The sequence below is a fragment of the Eubalaena glacialis genome, chromosome 12 (assembly GCF_028564815.1).
Source record: "Eubalaena glacialis isolate mEubGla1 chromosome 12, mEubGla1.1.hap2.+ XY, whole genome shotgun sequence".
Taxonomy (NCBI): Eukaryota; Metazoa; Chordata; class Mammalia; order Artiodactyla; family Balaenidae; genus Eubalaena; species Eubalaena glacialis.
In genome coordinates, this window is record NC_083727.1 from 11844418 (window position 1) to 11870101 (window position 25684).

General features: G+C 40.7%; 1 protein-coding gene across 1 annotated transcript in view; it reads left to right on the forward strand.

Moving 5' to 3' along the window:
- The window catches only part of NOX3 (NADPH oxidase 3), a 57780-nt gene extending 35759 nt beyond the window's left edge, over positions 1-22021 (forward strand). The window contains exons 11-13 of the mRNA XM_061207245.1: positions 6161-6307; positions 10837-10961; positions 21895-22021. Coding sequence (XP_061063228.1) covers positions 6161-6307; positions 10837-10961; positions 21895-22021 — 399 coding nt within the window. The remainder of the gene's footprint in view (positions 1-6160; positions 6308-10836; positions 10962-21894) is intronic.
- Positions 22022-25684: the final 3663 nt, after the last annotated feature.

The window sequence follows — 25684 nt, forward strand, 5'->3', positions numbered from 1 at the left end:
TGAGAAATTATTTACTTTCACTTTCCCTCACCCTGGCGCTCTGGCTACTCCTGGAATTGATCATCTCTGGTAACCGCTGAGAGTGTCCTGATAAATTGAACCAGGGAACATGAGGCCAGCTTGCATCTCCAGGAGACACACGTGCTTCTCACCTTTCACTGGGCAGCCTCAAAAGACTCCAGTCCCCCAGGAGGTCTCCCCATTGCCCTGTGGGGAAGTGACCAGTATTAATATTTTTAATATCTTGGTTTATTAACCACACAAGCCATACATGACTACAGGGTCCTTGTAAAAGATTCAAATAAAATACGCAGTCAAAAATCTCAATCAGAACGGACTTGTGGTTGCCGGGGTGGGGGGGCGGGTGGTGGCGAGGGATGGACTGGGAGTTTGGGGTTGGTAGATGCAAATTATTACATTTAGAACAGATAAACAACAAGGTCCTTCTGTAGAGCACAGGGAACTATGTTCAATATCCTCAGATAAGCCATAATGGAAAAGAATCTGAAAAAGAATGTATATATATATGTACAACTGAGTGACTTTGCTGTACAGCAGAAATGAACACAACATTGTAAATCAACTATACTTCAACTAAAAAAAAAAAAGAATGTGTAAGCATGGCTTTACAGAGAGGAAAGTGCACTGTTCTGGGGACCCTTGCAATGAAAGACATCAAGACTTCATTTAGCTGTGTTTTTTTTAAACCTCATTTCTGTTTAGAAATAAATTGATTTAGCAGTTTGAAAAAAAAAAACTCCCTTTATTCACCTTCCTTCCCAAATTAACCACCACCACCACTTGGCCCTCCAGGGTTCTCACCTGAAAGGGTTGAGCACATCTTATTCCATTCCTTTCCTGCACTTTTGTGTACACATACACACCTACACACATATGCAAGGTGTTATTTTATTTTTACATAAATAAGGATGTGGGGATGGGGAAGGAGGGAGAGAAAGAAAGGTGTGCAATTTGTGTTTTTGTTTTTCATTCTAACTTGGCCTGGAGCTCCTTCAAGTGTCACTGCCTATTTATTGACTTTATTTTATTTAGCGCCTTCAGCGAATTCTGTAGTATGACTATCTCACAACTGATTTTATCATTCTATTATTAATGAACATTCCGGTTGTCCAACAACTATAATTTGAACAAACCGAGGCACTATAAACTTTAGGCCCCAGTCAAAGGGCAAAGCAGCAGCATAGCCATGAAATAGTTAACATTAAGGATAAAGGCTTTAAAAAAAAGTCTTAAGGACTAAAAGTGATTGACAAAGGCTGGTCTTAGTATTACAATGGATAATGGGAAAAACAGTTTTATAATTTTATTTCTTTAAAACCAGATGTGGAAGCCACGTTAGGGAAGCTTCTCAAAACTAGTTGCTTCAAAATCTGTTTGCTATTGTCTTCACCCACGATGACCTTGGTAACAGCAACCACAAAATAAAAACCAGGACAATAATAGTTACCATTTATTGAGGAGGTATTATGTTTTCTAAATATCAGTCTCAGTCTTTATCTTTTCGAAGAGAAAAGTTCTCTTTTTGGAAAATAGTCATGATTCCCTCCATGGAAAGTCACCATCACCCTCCCTGATTGAAGCTTCTATCAGTTCTGTTACATTGTATAGGGAGCATGGAATCTTAGCTCAGGCTACTATAACAAAATACCAAGGCTGAGTGGCTTAAAACAACAAACGCTTCTCATAGGTCTGGAGGCTGGAAGTCTGAAATCAGGGTGCCAGGATGATTGCGTTCTGGAGAGGACTCTTCCTGACTTGCAGATGGCTACCTTCTTGCTGTGTCCTCACATGACGAGAGAGGGAGCTCTGGTCTCTTCCTCTTCCTATAAGGGCACTAATCCCATCATGGGGGCCCACCTTCATGACCTCATCTAAATCTAACCATCTCTTAAAGGCCCCATCTCCAAATCATCACATTGGCGGTTAAGATTTCGACACACAAATTTAGGGGGGATGCATTCATACCATAACAGTGGGGAACATAGGATGCTGCCCAGGAGGAGGCAAGGCCACAGTGCAATCCCACTGGCCTCCTAGGGGGAGCTCTTGGTCAAGGTCAAGGTCAACCCTGGCACCCAACATGGATCTTAGGGTACCTTTCACTAGTGAATGGGTTCCTCTTTCAGAACTACATCTTTATGATCAATACTGAGGTTTCGAGACCGGTGCTAGAGATTTTGGTTTCACCTCCTGTCAGTAACCACCATCTCTATAATTCAGGAGTGACGGTGGACACAGACCCCCAAGTAAGGCAAGTGTCCCCCTTTGCTCTCTAATATAAACATGTGACATTCATTCTGTAAGCTCCTCCAGATGACAGTGAGGTAGTAGCAATATCTCAGCTAACATCTCAGAGCACTTACTGCATCTTTAGACTTTGAGCTAAATGCTTCCATGAAACCTATCCTTTCATCTTCAAAATAGTCTCATGGATTATTGTTCTGTGTTTTTGTTTTTGTTTTGGGGTTTTTTTTTTTTGCCATTTCAATGTGTGATAATCTAGACTCAAATTACATAACCTGCTCTCAGTTACACAGCTTGAAGGTGGTGAAGCCAGGAGACTAGGACAGGTTGCAGGACTCCAGGCTCACAGTGTTTAACTACTATGTTATATTACACCTTCAACCTGCACCCTCATGTGCAATTTCCTTCCTTAGAAAGGAAAAAGCCCCTTGGGTGCTCTGGGTGATAGATAGATAGATAGATAGGTAATTTTTGTCCCCATTCCATCCTCAGGAAATTGATTTTGGGTCTAAAGAAATGCAGGTTGTATTTGAGGATGTGTCCTCCGCTGTGTTTGTGGGTACCTATCCAGGCCATGGCACGGGAACCTCTGATGGAAGAGTCTGGCGCTCTGGTAGTAAAATAGATAAGTAGCTTTTCTTATTTCATTTCCTGGAATTATTTATCCAAAAATAGCGTGGGGAGATTTCCTACTGGGCTCAGATTACCTGGTCCACACTCTCTTAAAGAGAAGCCCAGGCTGTGGGAAAGGTGGGGATGAGCTAGAGCTGAGACCTAGGCCCCCCCCTCCCCGATTGGCCGTGGCTGAGTTTATCTGGTGGTTCGTGGTAGGAACGATGTGACAGCGAAGGCCTGTGACAGGCCACATGCATACAGAACTCCCTAACCCCATAACAATGTCCTGGAGTGGTGCCCTACAACATCTGGGGATCCATTAGATCTACAAAAATGTGTGGGCTGAGTCCTGTAAAAGAAAACTTCATTACTACAGAAGTTCAGAACTTTCATCATTTTACTGAGGATGACTTTCTGTGTAACAAAGCCTTTTAAAGTTACCTGAGGTATTTTAGGCCTCTGTTATCCACTATAGAATTCTGAAAGCCATGCTTTATACAGGTAACCGATTTTAGGGTGGTTTTATTTTTGGAGACTGAGGCGGGGCGAGAGTTGGGAAGCATAGATCACAGACGTGTAGCCTATTGTTTGGGACGTTTGTTCTACCATTGACCAGACCCTTCCTACTGAAGGAAACACAGAGGTGGGAAGCCTCTGTCCCTTCACAGTGAGCGTCCCTCACTATTAGAAAGATGAAAGGGAGTCAAAGTAAATGTGCTTTTTCCTCTCTTCAAAGTCCGTTTTCTTCTTTTTCTGCCCGAAGCACTTCACCGGAGCCCATTCAGTGCCCCTCCATTGCCTCTTGCACCAAAGCTGCCCAGTGTCACCTGTAAGTCAGTTACAGAGGGAAAAACACACAAAGCCATTACAAGGAAGCAGAACGTATAAAAGGCTTGGCGAACCCTCAGAACACTGACACACAGCTAAGCCACAGGAAAGTAAGGACAGGAATGATTTCTGTTTGAAAGAATAAGGGTCAGTAAGTGGAGGAAGCTAAGATGTGACCGTTTTTCAAGTAAGGGTGATTCGGACTGGATTTGAAATTGACAGGTTTTTTAAAAAACACGATTTTTTGGTTTGTTGTTTCAGATGAATGTATTTTTAGCATGTTTCTTAAAGAGTGAAAATAATAGAAAATAAGTCAATGATGTTTGTTTTATACCAAATGCACCGTTAATATTCTTAGATCAAACAAGCTACTAGGGGCAGGAAGGAGGGGAGGAGCATAGGTGAGAAGGGCATTAAATTCAGTTAGTTGGTTTTTATTTCCACAGGGAGCAAAGCGAGTTAAAAGCAGGGCCAAGTTTTTGAAAGAGTGATTTAAATGAGGCACTATACAAGGTGGAAAGAAAGAGGATAGCAGTATTCATCACCTACATAGGATATAAAATCAGCCTCTGGTCTCCATTCTTCCTTCCTTCCCCTACCCCTCCCCGATTCACCGCCCAGTCTATCAAAATGCTGCCAGAATGGTCGGTCCGGGATCCTTCCTCAGATGATGTCATTCCCCTGCTGGGCACCCTGCTGTGTCTCCCCACCTCACTCAGAGTAAAAGTCAGGATGGCCTCACAGCCCCCGTCTGCACCTCCCCGCCTTCCCCTCAGACCTCATCTCTCGCTGCCCACCCCGCCCCAATCCACTCCACCAGCTCCTGGCTCCTCTCTGACAGCTCCCACCCCGGGCCTCTCCCCTAACCATTCAACTCTCTCCACGTCTTGGATTCAATGTCCTCTTTCCTGGTCCATTTGACTTAATATTGCAGGACTTTGCAGCCTGCCTTTTTTTTTTTTTTTTTCAGAGTACCAATCACCCTCTGACACAGTCTATATTTTAGTTGTTAATTTATCATCTTTCTTCTCCCTCTAAAATACAGACACCATGAAGACAGGGAATTTTTGTCTCCTTTGTTTGCTCTTCTAGTTCCAGAGCTGAAAACAGTCTTGACACAGAGTGAGCATTCAGTATGTTCAGTACATTCAATTCAATTCTGTGAATCAACAAGGCTGAACACGATCATCAGGAGGGAACCACTGACTCAGTTTTACAGCTGAGAAGAAGCTCCTTTCGGGGTAGGGGAGCTAAGATACCTAGGAATTATTATTAGTCCTGAGATTAATATTCCAAGAACCCTTCCAAGCAGCAACTGTCCAACAAATATGTAGGCTCTAAGCTTTTGTTCTTCTTGAGTATTAATTTCATAAATTCCTGCACAAACCTGGAGAGAATAGGCAAGATACGTAGCCTTGAAACACGTTCTGTGATTTCTTTTTCCTCATGAATATGATCTGTTAATTAAATCTCACCTGTAAATTTCATTGTATGATGATGGTGAGCTTGCAGCCTGGCTGGGGAGGGGACGGTGAGAACACTGGCTATTGGAGACGATATTTCCTGGTGGAGATCAAGGCCGGCCCCCTCCTCTATCCTGTTAACCAGCATCTCTTTTGGGAGGGGGTGCAGGAAAGAGCAGGGGGCAGTAGGGGGTAGGAGTGTGAGAAAAATAGGAGAATTAATAGACCTATCTCCCATGGTTTCTTCTAGATACAGTTATCTGAAACTCAGAGCACAAAATCTAAGCCTTTATTTTAGCAAACCCAAACTACTTCTCATCACATGCCATTTGCTAAACACAGAGAGTTAAAAAAAAAAAAAAGAAAAAGAAAAGAAAGAAAAAAGAAATGTTCCTCAATGTAATTTCATTATAGCAGTTGACACACAACCTCTGCCACCACCCACCAGCTTCCTTGGACACTGATATGTCTGGCTGATGGGAAACTTCTGGCCTGTGTGGCTTGATTCTGCAATTACCATAATCTCCACCCTCCGGAGGTCATGGCTGGTGAAGTGGATTAGTGAACAAGCCTTTGGATCTCTGGAGAAGGTTCAAATCCAGAGCTTAGGTCATAAGTGAAGATGAAGGGCGTTGGTCTAACAGTTTATCCCCCTTTGGGAAGAGTGAAAGGCACAGCTAGTTATGATTATTAACCTCATTCAGAAGAAGCACAGCCAGGAATGGGGTAAATTGATCCTCATCCAGAGAAACTGGCAACAGCCCACAGGCTCCTGACTCTGAATTCATTCCGAGCCTTTTCAAACACAATGTGAATTTTTTCAAAAGAAATCACAGTGTGACTATTTGTTCACTGGCAGAGAGAAGCGTGTTATTTTGCAGAAGTGCCCATTTGGGCTCAAATAATTTAATGGAGATAAAGTAGTCTGCGATTATCAGCACATTATGAAAAGAGGGACAGATCTGTTTTCTTGCCTTCTCTCTTGACAGGTGTATTTCTACTGGATTTGCCGAGATCCAGGAGCCTTTGAGTGGTTTGCCGATCTCTTACTCTCGCTGGAAACAAGGATGAGTGAGCAAGGGAAAACTCACTTCCTGAGTTATCATATATTTCTTACTGGCTGGGATGAAAATCAGGTATAGATAAGACTTTGAGAATGAACAATATTATCTAACTTGTCTCATGATAGAGCAAAGAGAAGAGGCATAATTTCAATAATGAGCTACACGGTTATCTAGCAGCATGAAAGTATTATTTTTATGTTCTTTAAAAGAAAAAGAGAATAAAATAAAACCAGATAAGAAAGAGCTATTCAAATGGTAGCAATAAAAGCTACAGTTAATTTGCTGAGGAATAGAAAAGAAGATTGGAAAAAAGAGGTTGGTTAAAGGGAGAAAACCCCAAGTTTGGAAATCCAAGAAAAATTATGTCATTAAAAGTTGCATTTGGGGTTTCCCTGGTGGCGCAGTGGTTGAGAATCCGCCTGCCAGTGCAGGGGACACGGGTTTGAGGCCCGGTCCGGGAAGATCCCACATGCCGCGGAGCAACTAAGCCCGTGTGCCACAATTACTGAGCCTGTGCTCTAGAGCCTGTGAGCCACAACTACTGAGCCTGCGTGCCACAGCTACTGAGTCCGCGTGCCTAGAGCTCGTGCTCCGCAACAAGAGAAGCCACCGCAATGAGAAGCCCACACACTGCAATGAAGAGTAGCCCCCGCTCACTGCAACTGAGAAAGCCCACACCCTGCAACGAAGACCCAATGCAGCCAAAAATAAAAAATAAATAAAATAAATAAATATTTTTAAAAGCTGCATTTGAAATTTAGTAACATCAAGCAAACATTATAGATTGGCTATATTGTCTCGTTGAGCTCCGAATTGGTTCTAATTCTATGTTTTGAGCTGTTCAGAGTTAAACAGAAAAAACTGACAGGTGTTGACATTCAGCATTTTGTATTGTAAACCATGTGAGTTCCTACAGAAAATAATTATTATGAATACATGATTTATCTAGAGATCTATTTTTCTTAAGGCATTCTTAGAAATTGTGTGCACGTATGTTTATTCACCTAAGATCAACATGATCTTCTGTTGGGGCAGGTGTTCTGCTGTGTCCATTAATATGTATTAATGACATATTAAGGTTGAGTTTACCAAAAATAATGCATATCAAAATATTGCACTATGGTACTATTTCAGTGTTGATAGTATTGAATGATTCCAAAAAGAAAGATTGAAAGATTTCCAATCTTTTCTAACTCCTCAAATATGGAAGCTAACAATGAAGTGATTACTAGATTATGACATTTATGTCCTAATCAGCACTTCTGTGACAGCTACTATAGATATTTAAGGAAAGTGTGTTTGAGCCAGAGATTTGCATTAGTTACTAAATTTACAAATGAATGCACTCCTGAGAGCCTCTCTCTCTCTCTCTCTCTCACACACACACACACACACACACACACACACACACACAAATTGGCCCTATAGAACATCACTGTAATTTGACTCTGTGCTTCTGCAAATGAATAAGACTTTGCTTGAAATTCAGTAGCTAAACAATTTTTTAGGGTCTTATTTGCAGTCAGCCTTACATATTTATTCCTCTGGGATACTCTGAAATAGAGGTTTCCTGGGAATTAGGCTCGAAACATCTTCATGAATTAAATAATGTTAATTATATTTTCCAAACAAATACTTTTTTCTTATTCAAATGGGATTTTTGACTAATGATCCACTTGGTGAAGTACAAACACAGCCTTTGTCTTCTGCTTTCTGGTCCTGTGCTGGCTCTTCTGCTTCTAAAGTGAATCGATCCCGAGTGTCCACCTAGGCAACCCCAGTCACTTGGAAGTTGCAAGACCGAGGCTCTGTTTGATTTTGTGACAACACAACTCTACCCCATCCCATCCCTGCCACTTCCAAAAGTACGTTGTAAGAGATACTTTTCTTCTGAATACGAGCAAATTAAAATAGACATGTTCTTAAATTTTTGCCATGACATGTTGGAAATTCTTGAGATGCTTAAATTTCAGGACAAAATAATTGGTACATGCTGTCAGTCAGGAATCAAGAGGCTGTTTTAGAAACAGCCAATTGCTAAACTGAATTCAACAACCTCAAAGTGGCAGAATGACAAGAACAGAAGGGACAGATGGAAAAGGGCAAATTATTATTATTATTATGAAGGGCAAATCAACAGCGTTTGGAGATTAATTGAACACTGAGCTGAGAAATATGGAGCAAATATAATTGCAAATGTTTGAACATCAGTGATTGGTAGCTGGAAGGTACCAAGGACGGAAGTGGGAAAAACTCTTTTTTCTACTGAATAATGCCCAAACTTCTTAGCAGATATTTCCAGGCCCCTCCTGACCTGATGGCAAAACCCATTTGTTCTATAGAATTCCCATCATTTTCCCCTGGCACCAGAGCCACTGAACAACACATGTTCTCCAATCACACCAAGGACTTTCTTGCTTCCATCTCCCCTCATACTGTTTCCTTTCCCTGACATGTCACTCAATGCCCTCTGTCCCTCCTGCTGCCTACTGCACGGAATCATCCTTTCAAGACCAGTCCCCACTAAGGCCTTCCGCAGTTCTCTTAGTCAGAATTACTTGGGGCTTCACCAGAGTAACGTGCTTACTTCTCCAGAGCACTTCGCTTCTGTCTCTGGTAAAGAAGGGTGGTGGTCTGAATCAGGGCATAGAAATTGTGCACATGGTCTGCCTCTCCCTCCAATGACCAGTGCCTCACAGAGCAGAGACCTTCTGTCTGTCTTCTTTGTACCACTCCATTCATAGCCCTCTGCCTGCCTATGGAAATCACTTAACAGTTGTACGTGGAAGTAACTTGAAGTCACAAATTATTTGGAAAGTGAGATGATTCATTTTTAGCTATGATGGTCAATTTGAAGGAACAAAAAGAATTCTACATAAAAATATGTTTGGGGAGTTTGAGATGCAGAACTCTACTCAAGCAGGAAGATGAAGGCTTGGAAGAGAAAGTTTGCATTCATCTTTGTAGATTATGCTAATTGGATTGTGAAAATGGAAGCTCTTTGGGGAGTAGTGGTCCGAAAGAGATGCAGAGAGCTGAGCTAGAGACTGGGAAGGCAGCTACATATCAAGACAGGAGAATATGATAAGAAAATAACAACTACTGTTTCTTCCTTGAATCAGAGAGAAGTAGAAGAACTAGGACTTTGTAATGCAAATAGAATCAAGAAGAAGCAATGTTCAGCCACATGGTGGAGAAGCCAAGGAAAATAAGGCCTGAGTTGGTCACTAGATTTGGCACTTAGTCAAAAGGGAGTCAACTGTCTCTGCCTTCTTACTCTGCCCACTGCTGGAACCAGCTTCCTCTAGAGCACCAATCCATCCTACTGTTAAGCAAAAGGCTATGGAGATGCAACACTGCCATTCTAATCTGGAGGCCAATACAACTCTGACCCCGAGTTCCAGTTCTGATAATGGGGCTTCCGCCAGTTTTCAAGGCTCTGTCCTCAACTACCACCTCCGTTCTTATCCCTGAACTCTTGTCTCATATTTCGTGCTTTGAAAAACTTGCCTAAGAAGGGGGTCCTGCCCCACTCTTGCCAGTTTTCCCTCTCTTGCCTGGAGTCCTCTTCCCAAATTCAGTTCCTGTGGTAGCCCTGCTACCTAGGCTCAGACTTGCCTGGTGCCAGCTTCCTGCAGCCTGGATATCTGAGACTCCACCAAGGTCTGCCACTGTCTACTGCCTGTTAGGGTGCAGCCTCCCGACCCCTGGCTGCTTTCCTAGACTGATGTGAAGGCCAGCCGGGGAAGCCAGTCTTGCAGCAGGATCGTGGGGTAAGAGTTGAGCCCAGCAGGGTTGTTACCCATACTGGTCAGAGGATGTGAGCAAATGAAGCACCAAAGGGTAAAAACCCATGAGCTCAAGAGCTGTGGTGGGGTCTGAGCAGAGCAGACACATATCCCAGGAGGTAAGAAGCAAGAATCCTTCTTACCTACCAGAGTTGAGCATGGGCTGAAACAAATCGTAGCAACTTAAAAAATCATCACTAGGCACGGCTATTCCCCAGGCTCTTATTTATCGACCACTTGATGCCTGGGTGCTTTCGTGTAATTTGAAGGCAAGCCGTTGGCCACAGAGCTCCAGCCATGCCCCTTGCTAGTTCTGGCCACCTCTCTGCCTGCCAGACTTAACATCCTCCCAGCACTTGAACCTGGACACAGACCGTTTTACCCCAGTAGGCAGATCTCACCGTAAAATCCAGCTTCACCCTGGGCGTTTTCTATCACTTTAATCTGTCAGGGCCCTTCTCAAATCCCCAGGATTTACTGTGAAGTGAATGGGGACAGAGCTAGAGATTACTTTTTGAGAAATTTGGCAGAAAAAAAAAAAAAGGAAGTAGCTTAGTGCTTGCTTTCCTTTACCCCTTTCTACTGTATTATTCTCATCCTTTCAAGAAAAATCTTTCCAGGCTCACGTTTCTGCACATCAACCAAATAGAAGGCACTTTGTTTCAATAGTGCCCAAGGTAGACTACAAAGAATTTCCTATAAAAAGTTGTGTATTAAATCTACAAATGAGCATAATTACTTCATCCTTCATTTATTAGAGGTTCCTTTTCTTTTTCCTCTAAATGTCACCTGATACCACAATTTTTACTTTAGGCCTTTCACATAGCTTTACACTGGGATGAAAATACTGACGTGATTACGGGATTAAGGCAGAAAACGTTCTATGGAAGACCGAACTGGAATCACGAGTTCCGGCAGGTAGCCTACAGTCACCCCAGGTAAGGCAGCTCTCTCTCCTCTGCCTGTTGGGAGCCTCCGTGGAGAGACAAAGGCTCCATTGCTGCTGGAATGGAGAGTTCTCGCACAAACCGGTTAATCTGCAGCAGTGGGCATCTTGTTTAGAGATAAAGCATCCACCTTAGAAAAGGTGGTCATGGGATATTTCAGGAACCACAGACGTCTGCTTGAGCAGATTACAACATCTGACAATGATCAATTCCACTGAAATTTTCCACACTTAAACCCAATCGAAGATGGTATTTCTTTTTTCTTAAGTTTTATTGACGTATAGTTGATTTACAATGTTGTGTTAATTTCTGCGGTACAGCAAAGAGTCTCAGTTATACATATATATATTCTTTTTTATATTCTTTTCCATTATGGTTTATCACAGGATATTGAACATAGTTCCCTGTGCTGTACAGTAGGACCTTGTTGTTTATCCATCCTACGTATAATAGTTTGCATCTGCTAATCCTGAACTCCCGGTCCTTCCCTCCCCCACCCTCCCTCCCCCTTGGCAACCACACATCTGTTCTCTATGTCTGTGAGTCTGTTTCTGTTTCATAGATATGTTCATCTGTGTCGTATTTTAGATTCCATGTATAAGTGATATCGTATGGTATTTGTCTTTCTCTTTCTTACTTCGCTTAGTATGATCATCTCCAGGTCCAGAAGATGGTATTTCTTTTTTTTTTTTTTAATTAATTAATTTATTTATTTTTGGCCGTGTTGGGTCTTCGTTGCTGCGCGTGGGCTTTCTCTAGTTGCGGGTATTGGGGGCTACTGTTCGTTGCAGTGCGCGGGCTTCTCGTTGCAGTGGCTTCTCTTGTTGTGGAGCACGGGCTCTAGGCACGCGGGCTTCAGTAGTTGTGGCTCGTGGGCTCTAGAGCACAGGCTCAGTAGTTGTGGCTCGTGGGCTCTAGAGCACAGGCTCAGTAGTTGTGGTGCACGGGCTTAGTTGCTCCACAGCATGTGGGATCTTCCCGGACCAGGGATCAAACCCGTGTCCCCTGCACTGGCCGGCGGATTCTTAACCACTCTGCCACCAGGGAAGCCCAAGATGGTATTTCTTAAACTCCCTATGCCTTCAAGAAATCTTGGGTGAACACAGTTGACCTCTAATTACTCAACTGGAGAACTCACTTATGCCAAACTGTAAACTGTATCTAGCAAATCTAGGAAAGCAGACAAAACTACTCTACAACCAAGCAGGGATATGGGGTGGTAGTAAGGACCCAGGAACTGGAGTCCTAGTGCCTGGGTGTAAATCCTACCTCTGCCGTTACCACCAATTTACCTTGAACAGCTTATTTAACCTGGCACTGACTTAGTCCCCGTCTCCATAAACTGCAAATAATAAAACTGTTTACCTCCTAGGCTTCTGTGAGGATTAAATGTGAGAATACTTATAAAGAGCCTAAAACAGTGCTTTGAGTTCAGTAAATGTTAGCTGCTATCATTAGTATTATTATTTTAATTATTACTATTATTATTATCATTATATGTAGAGGAAGAAGAGCATTTGCTCTGGGACTATAAGGCAGTAGTAAAGGCTGATTCTAGAAGATTCTAGAAGATACTGGCTATGTGACCTTAGACAAGGCCTCACTGTAAAACATTAATGATTCTATGCAACCACAGTGTTATTTTCATATTTTAAAGATGCATAGTATGTTGAAGAGCTTCGTAAAGGACCATGCACTAATATAAATAGTTATTGTTGTTATTATATATCGCCTAAATCAGTCTTTGTTTTGAACCCAATCATCTACAGATCTTGAAAGTAGCCTGTCCTAATATTGTCTTTGTTTAAAGAATAGTTTCCACATTTGAGGAAAGTCCTGGAGGGAGCAAGGGAGTGTGCCACGTGGACAACTGGGAAAGAGCAAAAGGGCAGCACGTGCCAAGGCCCTGAGGCAGGATACACTGTTCCTGGCATGATCCAAGAGACCAGTGAGGTTGTGGAACACAGTGGTTGAATGAAAGAGTAGCAGGAGAAGGCATTTAGGAGAGACAACTAGGGAACAGTACAGGTCATTTTATTTGGATTTTACTCTGAGAGGGGAAGCTACTTGAAGGATTGAGCAGAAGAGTGAAATAATCCATCCATTTTATGTTTAATTGGATCCCTCTGGCTGCTATAAGAGACGAGATTGTAAGGGGCCTTGGACGGAAATGGAGAGGCCAATGAAGAGGTGGCCTGGACTGGGGGGCCACAGTGGAGGTACTGAGAAGCCTTTGGATTCTGGATATTTTTTGAAGGTAGAGCCAGCATGACTTGTTAATGGGTTGCATGGGAAACATGGCCCAAGCTAGAATGGAGTTCCCACCAGCCGAGATGAGGACAGCTGTAAGGAGTGGTTGGCAGGCATGGGATGTCAGGAGTCCAGTTTTTCAACATGTTTAGCTTTAAGATGCTTGTTATACATCCAGGCAGGGATGTTGAGTAGGCAGATGAATATGAGTCAGGAGTTCACGGGAGAAGTTCAGATTGGAGATACATGCTTGGGAGGTGTGAGCGTATAAATTGTGTTTGGGGCCATGAAACTAGATGAGATGGAGAAAGAAGCAAATATAGATTGATGAGAGTTCCAAGAACCACAGTATTTGGAGGATAGGGAATTATATTGTCTATTTGCAGGTTATGGAGTTCAATATATATTATTCATCACTATTTTATTAATCATGTTGTTTAGGTCTTCTGTAGAACCCATTTTCTATCCATTTTATCAGTATTGAACCAGTAACAGTAAAAAAAAAAATCTACTAAGGTATTTCTGACTAATTTCTCATTTCCTGTGATTTCCCTGTTGTCTTCACATCTTTCCCCCCAGTTCTGGCATTGATGCTTTGTGGCCTTCCTTCACAGAGGTTATTGCTTCATTAAACTTTTTGTAGTTCCCTAGCATTTTTCTGCTCTCTGGAATAGTTTTCTGGTGAATATTATTCTTCTTTTGGTCAATTTGGATGCTGTTTTATACTTTTTCTTGTATTCTCTTTGTGCCAGAACTATTCTACTTTTTTAAAAAAAATTAATTGTCATTGAATCTGTTAGACTTCCCTGGACCAGCTATTTGAAGGAGGTTTGGTGAGGAGGGAGGTGTGCAGGAGGGACCAGATGGCTGCCCAAGGTTCATAACCTATCCAATTCCAGTGGCTTCCTTTGTGTGAATTCACTCTGACCTAAACTGTCGTGTGCTGTGAGGCCCCCAGCCAACCCTTCTGCACCCTATGCCCAGGCAGCCTTTGGGAGAAACCCTGGACCCAAAACAGTGTTCACTGCAGAGGCTCTGAACCCCTGACCACACCATGCCAGTGTCAGCCCAGGGAAGAGACAGAAGGAGTGCTTGTGGGGACTTACTCCTGATCTTGAATTGTCCTGAGAATAAAAGACTTCCAATGGGAAAGGCGGAGAAAAGCTTAATCTTTGGCTTCAGGGTTAAGGGAAGGAGCGAGTGGACCAGCTGTACTACCTCTTCCTCACCTCGGGCTCAGCTTCAGATGCCCTATAAGAGCTGGCCAAGCCCCGTGAAATTCAGTAGCTAAACATTTCCCTATAAGAGCTGGCCAAGCCCCGTGAAAGTGGCCCTGGGACTCTGCAGGCACCACTCCTGAAACCCAGCTGCTTCATTTCACCTCTTGCCTTGACTCTTGCTGACATTTGGTCTGGAATCCAGTTCTCGCCCTCCATCTGTCCAAATGTGGTGCTTTGAACCCATCCCGGCTTCTGGAGCCTCAGAATCCAGTTCCTCTGTGCTCCTCACTCAACACGCAGTCCTGGCCCCTAGACTCCCAGCCTCCTCTGAGCCCCGAAAGTCACCCTTCATCTCACACCCATCTGGTACTTCTCGTCTGGAGGCAGAGACTGGATTATTGTATCTGCAGTTTCCTTTAAAAATTATAGGTCGAAAACTAACAAAATGTTACAAGCTTCTATGTTACAATCACATTGGTATTTTCTCCTTTTGGAAAAAAAAAATCTATTCATCTGATAAACGTTTTACACTCAATTTTCAATTATCATGGGGTGAATGTTCCCACGTTGGAGGCTTTTGGCACGGACACATATATCTTGGTTTTTAAGTTCTTATAGATGAGACTGCCCTTTGCTATGATTGTCCCTCATTGACTCCTCACATTGTATTTGTTTATTTGTGTTACACATGAAGTTTGCAGCCCAGTGGGAAGGCCTTTCAGACCAAACCATTTAACTATCTCCCTTCCCTCAGAAAGGTGTGAGCCAGAAACACAGCATCAAGAGACCGAGAGGGGAACTGAGTTTGCACACACTCTGTCTCCAAAATTATATTGCAGCATGCTGAAAAGTGAGTCTGTCTGATTTTGCAGGGAGTGAAGAGCAGAGAAGAGTTTGAAGGTGGGAAAACTATGTAGCTGTCACTTTTCTCGTTGCCCTTGTGAGGAGTGTTTTCATTCCTTTTCAAAAGCTATAATCAAAGTGTAGTACATAAATGTACCTGAAGCCCAGTTGAATCTTTCAGCACAGCTGAAAACTTGTGGAAACTCTCTCTTCCTAATGGATGACTTCATCTCTTCCAGAGTAGAAGAAGGCCCCAAGATTTGGATGTCACTGAATCAAGCCTCTATATCATACTCCCTAGCCCCAAATTCTAAAAATAGTGTATTTGTAATAGATTTAGACTCTAGAACACTGCAACTTGTTATATAGCTTCAACTATCAATGTAATTAATATCAGACATGTGTAGGCAAAGATCAATTATCATTTTACCCATGGAATGCCAGATCCCTGGGAAGGGACAAGTCACTGGTAAAAGGCTTAGAACTACCCTTCCAAAAGACCTTTTAAATGTCCTCCTTAAAGTTTTGTTTTCTGCTGTGTAAAGAAGATTTATGTTTAATGAAGTTTTTAATGAAGAAATCTCAGAAAGAGAATGCCAATAGAATCTAATTTTTAAAAAAGAAAATCTAATATTGAGAAGTATTTCAATATCCTGGCCTTTGTCCAGATATAAATAAAACACACAATTCAATTATTGTTCTGCACAAAGGACAAAGTCACATTAATTTTCCTCAGGATGGTTATTAAAGAGATAAACGGTATGTTTTCCCCTGATTATGTCAAGGAGATGTTTGTTCCCTCCCAAGCCTTCTTGGCTACTCTTATAAGACAGGTCTGTCCTGTCATTAGCTCAGATCTTTTGGCAAAGATGGGCCATAAAGAATTAGTGGATTTGTTCGTGGCCTCAGAAAAGGTTCTTTGTTCTTGAGGGTCTTTGAAATAGGCTCTCAACCATTTCTACTCATCAGCATGAAGCCAAGGGTTCTTAGGGCTTACTCTTTTAAAAACATTTACCTGTTCACTTAAAGCTGGACCCTGTTCTTGTCATAAGAAGAAGGAGTTGAATCAAAAGAATAAAGGGAAGAGGGGCAAAAATGTTTTTTTACAGAACATGAAAAACAGCACCAAAAATAAAGCTTGAAGGGAAGCAGATCAAAGAGAACAGTGCACGCTATAAAGGAAGCAGAAAATTGCAATAATAACAGTAATAGAGAAACAAATTGATGGGCATCAAAATGAAAACAAATAAGGAAAGGGAAAGAAAAAATTAAAAAGAGATCAAAGACCAAGAGTAGAAAATAGGAAAGTATATTCTGTTGTTTTTATGTGCAATTAATTTTCATAATTGTATCAGCTGTATTACAAAAACACAAGTATATTTTTAAAAGAAGATCAATAAATAGCAAGTGGATATGTAAAAAGTAAGTCTTTTACTGATACGGCCAAACTCACACACATGTGACAATTGTTGTATATTGCTTAAGTTAGACAAGCACAGAAAATTACTCTAAACACAAAAACAATGGAAATTATTGTCTTAATTAAAATATAATAGGTTAATTAAATACATACAATACATACACTGATACCTATGTCTTATTAATCTTTAGAAATGTGTATCTTATACAAAAATAGAAGTTATATTTCATTTTTTGTAGATGTTCTCAATATGTTCCCAAGCTTTTGGCAAATGTTCAGAAAATCAGGAAATCGTTTCCAAGAAGGTAGACAGAATGAAAATAAATATATCTTTATCACATCTAGCTACTTTTTTGATAAACACACATTATGCGTGTACCCAACCTTCTGGATTTGTAGATCAGTTGTTTTTAATTAATTGAATAAAATGATTCCATGACTTCAAACTTCGATCTTACATTTCACATAATATTTATAGTTTGCCACTTTTGACTTACCTACTAATAACTTCACCATGCCTTTTAGGCATAAAACTTTATGCAACTAATTACCATAAAAACTTTGAAGGTTTGGCCATTTTTTTCATAACTTCAGTAGAAGTGTTTCTTTTCTCTTGAAGGACAAAATAAAGAAGAATACTACCATTTGTTAGAACAGCACAACCCAGCCCAACTGTGAAGGAAGGTGCCAACTTACCATAAGATTGGGAGCTTCTAATCCATGCTGCATGAATGTATTTTAGACCACCCATTGTTTTCAGAAATGTAAAAATACCTTTATACTAAATCGAGTAAATGTGTCCATCTGGAACCACATTTGCTTGTGTGCACACCCTCCAATTCTCATTTGTACGTGCATATGTGCAAAATGTTTTCAGATGATGTTTTTAAGAAATTAACATTCTGATTATAGCACACAAGTCTGCCTATCTAAAAGGATATCCTAAGCATTCCTTACCTGACTAAATTGTTCAGAATATTCAAAGAAATAGACTTAAGTGGAAATCCCACACAAAATAAACTATAGCTTCATAAGAAAAAGAAAGCCACCATAAACTTACGACTGGATATTATTAGCATACGTAAATATGCCTTTGCACCAGAGGACATCCAGCCCTCCAGTTATAATCGAGTGAAGATTCAATGAGAATTACTGGCATTATTCCATTTGCGGTAGGTGGGATTAGGGAGGTGGGTGAGCACAATCTGCAAATTTTCTTTGGTGATGTTATCTATCAAATCATTAGATACGGCAAAAATATTCGGATATTTCTGTGTGAAGTATTTCAGTGTGAAGGTGTATATTTTTTAGTGTTTTATCAGAGAAGGGGAGGGGACAAGATTGGCAGAAACATGGCTCTGCCATTCCCAGGGATCCAATACTGCGAGTCAACTGCTTTCGTTTCTCTGCCCTCTTTAACCATGACATCCTCAAGGGCAGCAACTTTATCTATGCTCCTCAGAGCCAAGCACAGTAACCTGCTTCAGCAAGTGAAGGGACCCCAAGAAGGATGAGGAAGCTAGGACAAGAGTGCTGACTCGCCAAAGAAGATGGAGTTGGTGGGAAGAGCAAGAGAAGGGTCTCAGCCGTGAGCAAGCACCATTAGGGACGCCTGTAGCCCCTAATCAACAACTGAGTAATTAGGATGCAGAGAAAAGTAGTGTAGAGCAGGCTGCTACAAATCAATTGGGAGATGGGTTTAAAAAAAAAAAAGGCCAACACAATTATCATCTGTGGTTATGAAAAAGAAGGTGTTGTACAAAATATAATTATGTGTTGAATCATTTGGAGGCATTTCTAATGAAAAACATTCTCTAGGAGAGATTAACCAGAAGTTGTGTCCATTGTCTGACACCAAGCTTGTAGCTCTTGTTGTCTTCTTTCTAAGCCTCCATAAATCCATGGGAAGCTTCTGTTTATCGATTTTATTTGCAGAATGCACTCAGGGCATAAAGTAATTTGATTTTTTTTAAATGGGGTTTAGGGTCTGCCCCTACAGGGTTATAATTTACCAAGCATAAAAGCCAACACAGAAAAACAAACATAACAATTTAAAGAGAGCAGGGCTCAAGGCAGCAGAACCTGGGAAGCCAGCAAGATGGTGGGATTACTCCCAAGCACACCCACTCTCCCATATATCTGCTGGGCGGAAATCTCCTGGGAGGTGACATTTTGGCTGCCTTTCAGGCATGGCATCGCTGAACTGTTTTGAAAAATGCATCAAGCCCACAAAAAAAGAGCACAATAGTTATTTAGCAAATAAGAGGGGGACAGGAGGATTTTCTTTATGGTTTATCAGAGCTAAAAATAATGCTGTTAATGTTAACCATCTTTGCAGCTTGTGTAGAATTTGTCCTTTTCCCATGAAAGTCAGCAGCCCAGACTGATCAATGCCGCTAATGTTGTCCCTAATCCAGTGCCTCCCGTGTGTGCAGACTCTGCGGCTTGCAGGCTGTAAACTGAAGAAGAATGCCTTGTGTTTTTATACTTCTTTTAGAGAGAGTCTTTTCTTTTTTTCATTCTGAGCAATCGTGGGTAATTAAACTTTATAGAAGAATTTTTTCTTTACCAACCCCATTAGAGTTCTGTTGCAGTTGTCCGTTGCCTCATAAAAGAAAAAAAAAATGCTGCCGCATCTGTGCCTTAACCAGTTTGTGGGGCTTCTCAGCTCCATGCTTCACAGTAAGCCTTCGTGATGAGAAAGCTCCATACTTGAAACCACAAACGCCGAGGAGGGGAAGCAAGACAAGCAAAAGAATGCCATGTGTGGGGACAGTAATGCAGAGAGAGCTAGTGAAGCACTGGCCTTTCTGCCTTCGTGGAAGGTAGATAATGAATGGCCTTTGTGAGACTTTTTGGTCACTGCATAACCATGACAGTTACATAAATACAGAAACGTGTGCACTCAGCTGTGTAGTGTAGTAGCCACAACTTCACAAGAGGCAGGGTGACTGTGAACTGCTGCGGACACCAGTGGTACACCTGGCAGCCAGCAATCAGAATCCTTTGAAATGGAGTCTTAAAGGCAGAGCATCAAAGAGCATCTTCACGATCTGCAAACAGTCACCATGGCTGCAAACGAAAGGGCAATCTTCGCCTGTTGGGAATGGGCCAGTGGGCAATCTCTGGTGACACCTACACTAATGGAAAAATATCACCACCCGTAACAATGTCTTTGAATGTAGATGCAAGGATGCCTCAGGGCAGCAGACTCCCCACTGGGAAGCGTTTTGCCTGACCCATGTATCATTCAAAATGTTGCAGTCCAGAACTCAAAAAACCTAGCACAAGAGTGCTGAGCCAGGAAGTCTGTAATCACTGCTGGGTTGACAGCCCACATCGCATCTTGCGGTCAGCCTCGTGGAGCAGGCAGACATCGTGTGGGTCATAACGTAAGACAACGGTTCCCAAGAGCTCACCATGTGCTAAGTCTGGTCTAACCCTCACAGAGGCACTAGGAGTTTGGCATAGAACTGTCCCCATGGAGAGATAAAGAAAGGGGGGCTTTTAAGAGATGAATTAACATGCCCTAAGTTTCCCAGCAACGAAGTGGTGGAACCAGTAGCACTCTTAACCGTTGGGTGATATTTCCATAAACACCTTGAAAGTGCTTCATTAAGTCATAAACATAATTTTTCCAGTGGGCAATACTTTCTGAAAAAGTATTTTCTCAAATTTAGCCATGGGAATGATGTCTTTAAAAATAATACTTATACATTTTAAACATACTGTCATTTACAAATGAATCCACTTGATAAGTTCCTTTGAAGCTAGAGTTTGAAATGTAATTGAACCATCAATTTCTACCATGGATATTATGGTCCTGGAACACATAATTAAATGTGGATTCAATTCATGGCAGGGAATCATATTAATACACAAGCTAAGAAGAATGAGACTATAGAGGCATTTCCCAACAAAAACGGTCTGTGGAGGTAAAGGTGGTGTAGTGAGCTGGTCCCGGAGTCCGAGGAATTTCTCGAAGACAGTGTTCCTCAAAGTGTAGTTCATAGTGCCATGTGCTTTAATGTCACCTGGGGGCCTTGCTAAAAATGCATTCCTTGGATTCGAGCCTGGGACTCTATGTTTTAATAATCTGCCTAGATAACTTTATGCACAGCAAAGTATGAGAACTTTTGATCCAGACTAGAGCAACTAATTAAGCTTGTGCCAGAGATTGCAAAAATACTACAAGGAATAGTACAATGCAAGATAAGGGGAAAACATGGTCTCTACAAGTCCCTGTAGAGACCGGCCCCTCCCAATTTCCAGAGACAACCTGAATCCTGGTGCTGACTCATTGTTTATATATAACGAGAGCTGGCAGTTGTGTTTACAAGGGAGTTGAGCAGCCCTGGGATAGTCACTATATGCAAAAGTACCTCTTCAACACTGTTTTCTGAAAGGCCATAATTAGAGATGACAACTTTGGGGTGACTCCATTTTCAGCAATGTGATTTTCCTTTCCAACTCTTCTTTTTGACCCTCCTTGAAAAGTAATTCCAAAGGGAGAAATAAACTAAGTTGCTAGAACTTTTGTGTAAATGTTATCAACTGTGAAAAGGCAGGGTTGAATAATAGTAATAACTAACACTTTTAAAACCTTTTGGAATGCATCATCTCATTTTGCTTTGGATAAAACATAACACGTAGTCGTTATTATCTTGGCTTTAACCATGCGGAGATTGAGATTTAGAGTCTTACTCAAGACCACGCAGATAATAATGAGCAGAGCCCTTTATTCACTCCTTCAACAAACATATATTGAGTGTCTACTGTATGCTGGATACTATTCCGAGTGGTAGGATTACAGTGATGAGTAAAACAGACCAGGTGCCTGCTCTCAGGGAGCTTACATTCTAATCACCAATCCAAGAGGTGGACCACAACTCCAGGCGATATCACCTCTATATTGAAACGCCCTCACCTGCCCTCATGGCCCCTGCCAGCCTCAATCTTCTTGGTCTCACCTACCTGTGTGATGCAGGGCATAACAGGACTCTGGGAACCTGTGGGAGAACGTGGTACTGAAAGTAGGAGAAAAGAGTCTAAGAAAAAAGGAAGTGGGTGGAGAAAAACAAATACATAACGTCACAACCGCAGCTACTCACTGACTGTATCATTCTGTCTCGGCTCCTGGCTGGCCTTGCCCTGTGTAACACGTTCTCCCCTTGTCTTCCCTCTATTGCAGCAGTAACATTGGAGTGTTCTTCTGTGGACCCAAAGCTCTCTCAAAGATAATTCAAAGAATGTGCCGCTTATATTCATCAGCTGACCCCAGGGGCGTTCATTTTCATTATAACAGAGAAAGCTTCTAGACTTTGGAGGAAAAAATCCACATGTTGTGTAAGTGGCTACAATCATATAGGTCAAGAGTCGGGAAACTTTTCCCATAAAGGGCCAAGTAATAATTATTTCAGATTCCGTGGACCATATGGTCTCAGTGGCAACTACTCAACTCTGCCATTACAAGCACCAAAGTAGCCCCAGGACCTCAACAAATGGGCATGGCTTTGTTCCAGCAAAATTTTATTTATGGACACTGAAATCAAATTTCACAGTATTTTCTTCTGTCATGAAATATTCTTCTTTTGATTCGTTTTCAACAATTTAAAAATGTAAAAGTCATTCTTGGTTCATGGGCTGTCCAAAAAACGGTGGGCCAGATTTGGCCTGTAGGAGGTAGTTTGCTGAGCCCTGATATAGGTCATCTTTCCCAAGCTTGTTTTCGTGCTTAACAATATGTCCAAGTGGAGACCAGCATGGCTGCTTGGCTCGAAGCCTCCTTTAGAAGTCATTTCAAATTTCATCTCCCTGATGGCAGAGACATCTGCCTTGTATCCAAACCTGATCTTTTCTGCTTTAAACTTAAGCTCCTTTGTGCTTTTTTTCATCTATAGATCTGAGAAATCACCAATGGAGGTTATCTTTCACAAAAATCCTTTCTATACTTGAAAATGATAATAAAATCATCCTTTACCTATCCCTTTTCTAGTCCAAACAATACTGAACTCTTAACTTTTCAGCCTAGGATATATACCCTAGCACTTCAATCATTCTTGTTGCCCTTCTTCAAATCCATTTTCATTTCTTCACATCCTTTTAAAATGTGTTGACTAAAATGAGACATAATGTTCTAATCGAAGCATGACTAGTAGTGGCTAGAAGTGTGATTTTTTTTTTTAGAGCTTGTGTGACATATGCTTTTCAATATGACTAAATTCTGTTTGCCTCTCCTTCTTTCCTTGATTCCACATTCTTTCTCACTCTCTTTTAACAAATACTTTTTATTACTATCACATTTTGATCTATGATCATCTTGACACTTATACCCCAACTCAACTTCTGCCCCACAAACATACTGGGATTTTTTTTTTTTATACTCACACTGAGCCAGTCTTTCCATGCCATGCAGCTGTTTTACCCCCAAAGTGTTCACAAAATAATCCTCATAGGGTATAGTTTTCTCTACTATTAGCAATTATTTTTTTAGAACTTTTCTTTCTAATATTTCGAGATTGTTTTCAAGTCTAGCACCAATGACTAATACTGGTATTTAGCTCAGGAATATGTATAGATTTAATTAGTGGTATCTCAAACCTTTTGTTTAGATGTTCAAGTTTAGATTCTTTTGTTTAGATTCAAGTTATCAAATCCAAAGAACTCCATCATGAATTCTTGTAACTGCCTGTTAATGTGAGCACCCACTTGGGAATATGTTAATAATAACTAGCCATTGAGAATGGCACATCACCCTATACTTTCTTAGCTTAAAAATAACATGTCATATACAATGAAACAAAAGCATTTATTGAAATTAAAATAGACTGTGTTTTACAAATGCTTCTTATCGTTGTAGACTGCCATTTTGCCATAGAACAGAATTAAATTGGTGTGACATGATTTGTTTTTACAAAGTCAGGCAACCACTTAAGTTCTTTCAGGTATTTCTAAATTATAAATTGATCATTTCTTTTACTTTATCCTCAGATATTAATGTTGATTCTATAATTTCTAGGGTATATACTTAACTATATTCTAGGAAAAAGTTGGGTATATTCCCTGATGTCTCAAAAATTATTTCTACTAATTTTGCATTGGAATTTATTAGTATCTTTAAGTATTCCTTGGTGAATATTATTCAAACTCCACTAATTTTAATATACCCAATCTTTCTGTCTATTTATTTCTCCATTTAAACTTGATTCAGGCTTTACAACTAGGAATTTCTGCAGTCAAATGTATATATCTAAATCTTTAGTAGGAAAATTAAATATATTAAAAGATTTTCTCTTGATCATATTCAGTTATTACTTTTCTTTCCCTGTCTATTTGTAAATAAAATGCAGTCTCTGGTCAACTAATTTTGTCTAATAAGTATACTTGTCATTAAAAATAGATTTCAATCTCTGTACATTTCTCTTAATTTTGTTATAAACCTAAAACTGTTCAAAAAATAAACTTTTTTTTTTTAAAAGATTTTGCTGCATTTTTAAAAATCTTTGCTGTTTGCATCGCTTTTTAGTTTTGAGCTTTAGGTTACTTCTCTACATACTATGTAGAATCTGACCTATCTAGATAGAAAAATTACCAAAAAAGTCAGTAGATTTCTTTAATGCAGCAATAATCAAATAGGAAATGTGGATTTTTTAAAAAAGAAAATACTATATTCAAAATAGAAACAAAAATGTAGCAAACATAAATTTATTTAACAAGAATTATGCAAGATGACTTGATAATGAGCAAACATTTACAGAGAGATTTTTAAATGGTTAGAAATAGCATGTTCTTAAATAGGAATATTAAACATACCAAAAATATTGATTTGTTCCAAATTAATTAATAGGTTAAATAAAATTACAATCGAAATTTAAATTCTCTTTAAAACTTTTTGAAATGGTAGATATGCTAAAGTTTACCTAGGAAAATATATAAGCAACAGAGAAGCAAAAACATGTGAGAAAGAAAAGAGCAAGCAAAGGGAAGAGAAGAAAAGAGGAGAGGAGAGAAAGAAGAAAAGAACAGAACAGAAAGGAAGGGACGAGAAGGAAGAGAAAGGAAAAGAAAATTCAACATCCAGAGCATCACTGTAAAACAGAAGACTGTAAAGTAACCAGAGAGAAAAGGCTGTTACTTACAAATAAACAACAATAAATTGGACAGCTGCCTTTCAGAAGCATCAGTAGAGACCAGATGATACGGAAGTAATATCTTCAAAGTGCTGAAGGAACACTATTGAGAATTTTGTGTTCAGTGAATTTATTGGTCAAAAGTGAAGGCAAGGGCTTCCCTGGTGGCGCAGTGGTTAAGAATCCGCCTGCCAATGCAGGGGACACGGGTTTGAGCCCTGGTCCGGGAAGATCCCACATGCTGTGGAGCAACTAAGCCCATGCGCCACAACTACTGAGCCTGCGCTCTAGAGCCCGTGAGCCACAACTACTGAAGCCCGTGTGCCTAGAGCCCGTGCTCCACAACAAGAGAAGCCACCGCAATGAGAAGCCCGCGCACCGCAACGAAGAGAAGCCCCTGCTCGCCGCAACTAGAGGAAGCCCGCGTGCAGCAACGAAGACCCAACACAGCCAAAAATAAATTAATTAAAAAAAAATAGTGAAGTCAAAATACAGATATTTTCAAACAAAAGAAAATCCTGTAATTTATCTCCCTCACTGAAACAACTACAAAAGGATAGATTTAAGGAAGGAGGAAATTCAGTTAGTGAGATACAAAAAGCAGTGATGAGCAAAGACAGTGAGAAATATTTTGTCAAAATCTCTAAGCGTTGGCTGTAAAAGAAATAAATGATTATTTCAGAAGGAATGCTTTTAAAAAGCAAAACTAAAATACTGGATGACGATAATATGGAAAATGGGAAGATGACACTAGAATTGAGGGATTCTAAGGTCCATATAGAATTGTTCAGGAGGATCCAAGAAATATTGACTAAATGTAGCCTTTTATTAAGTTCTATAAATAACTTTAAA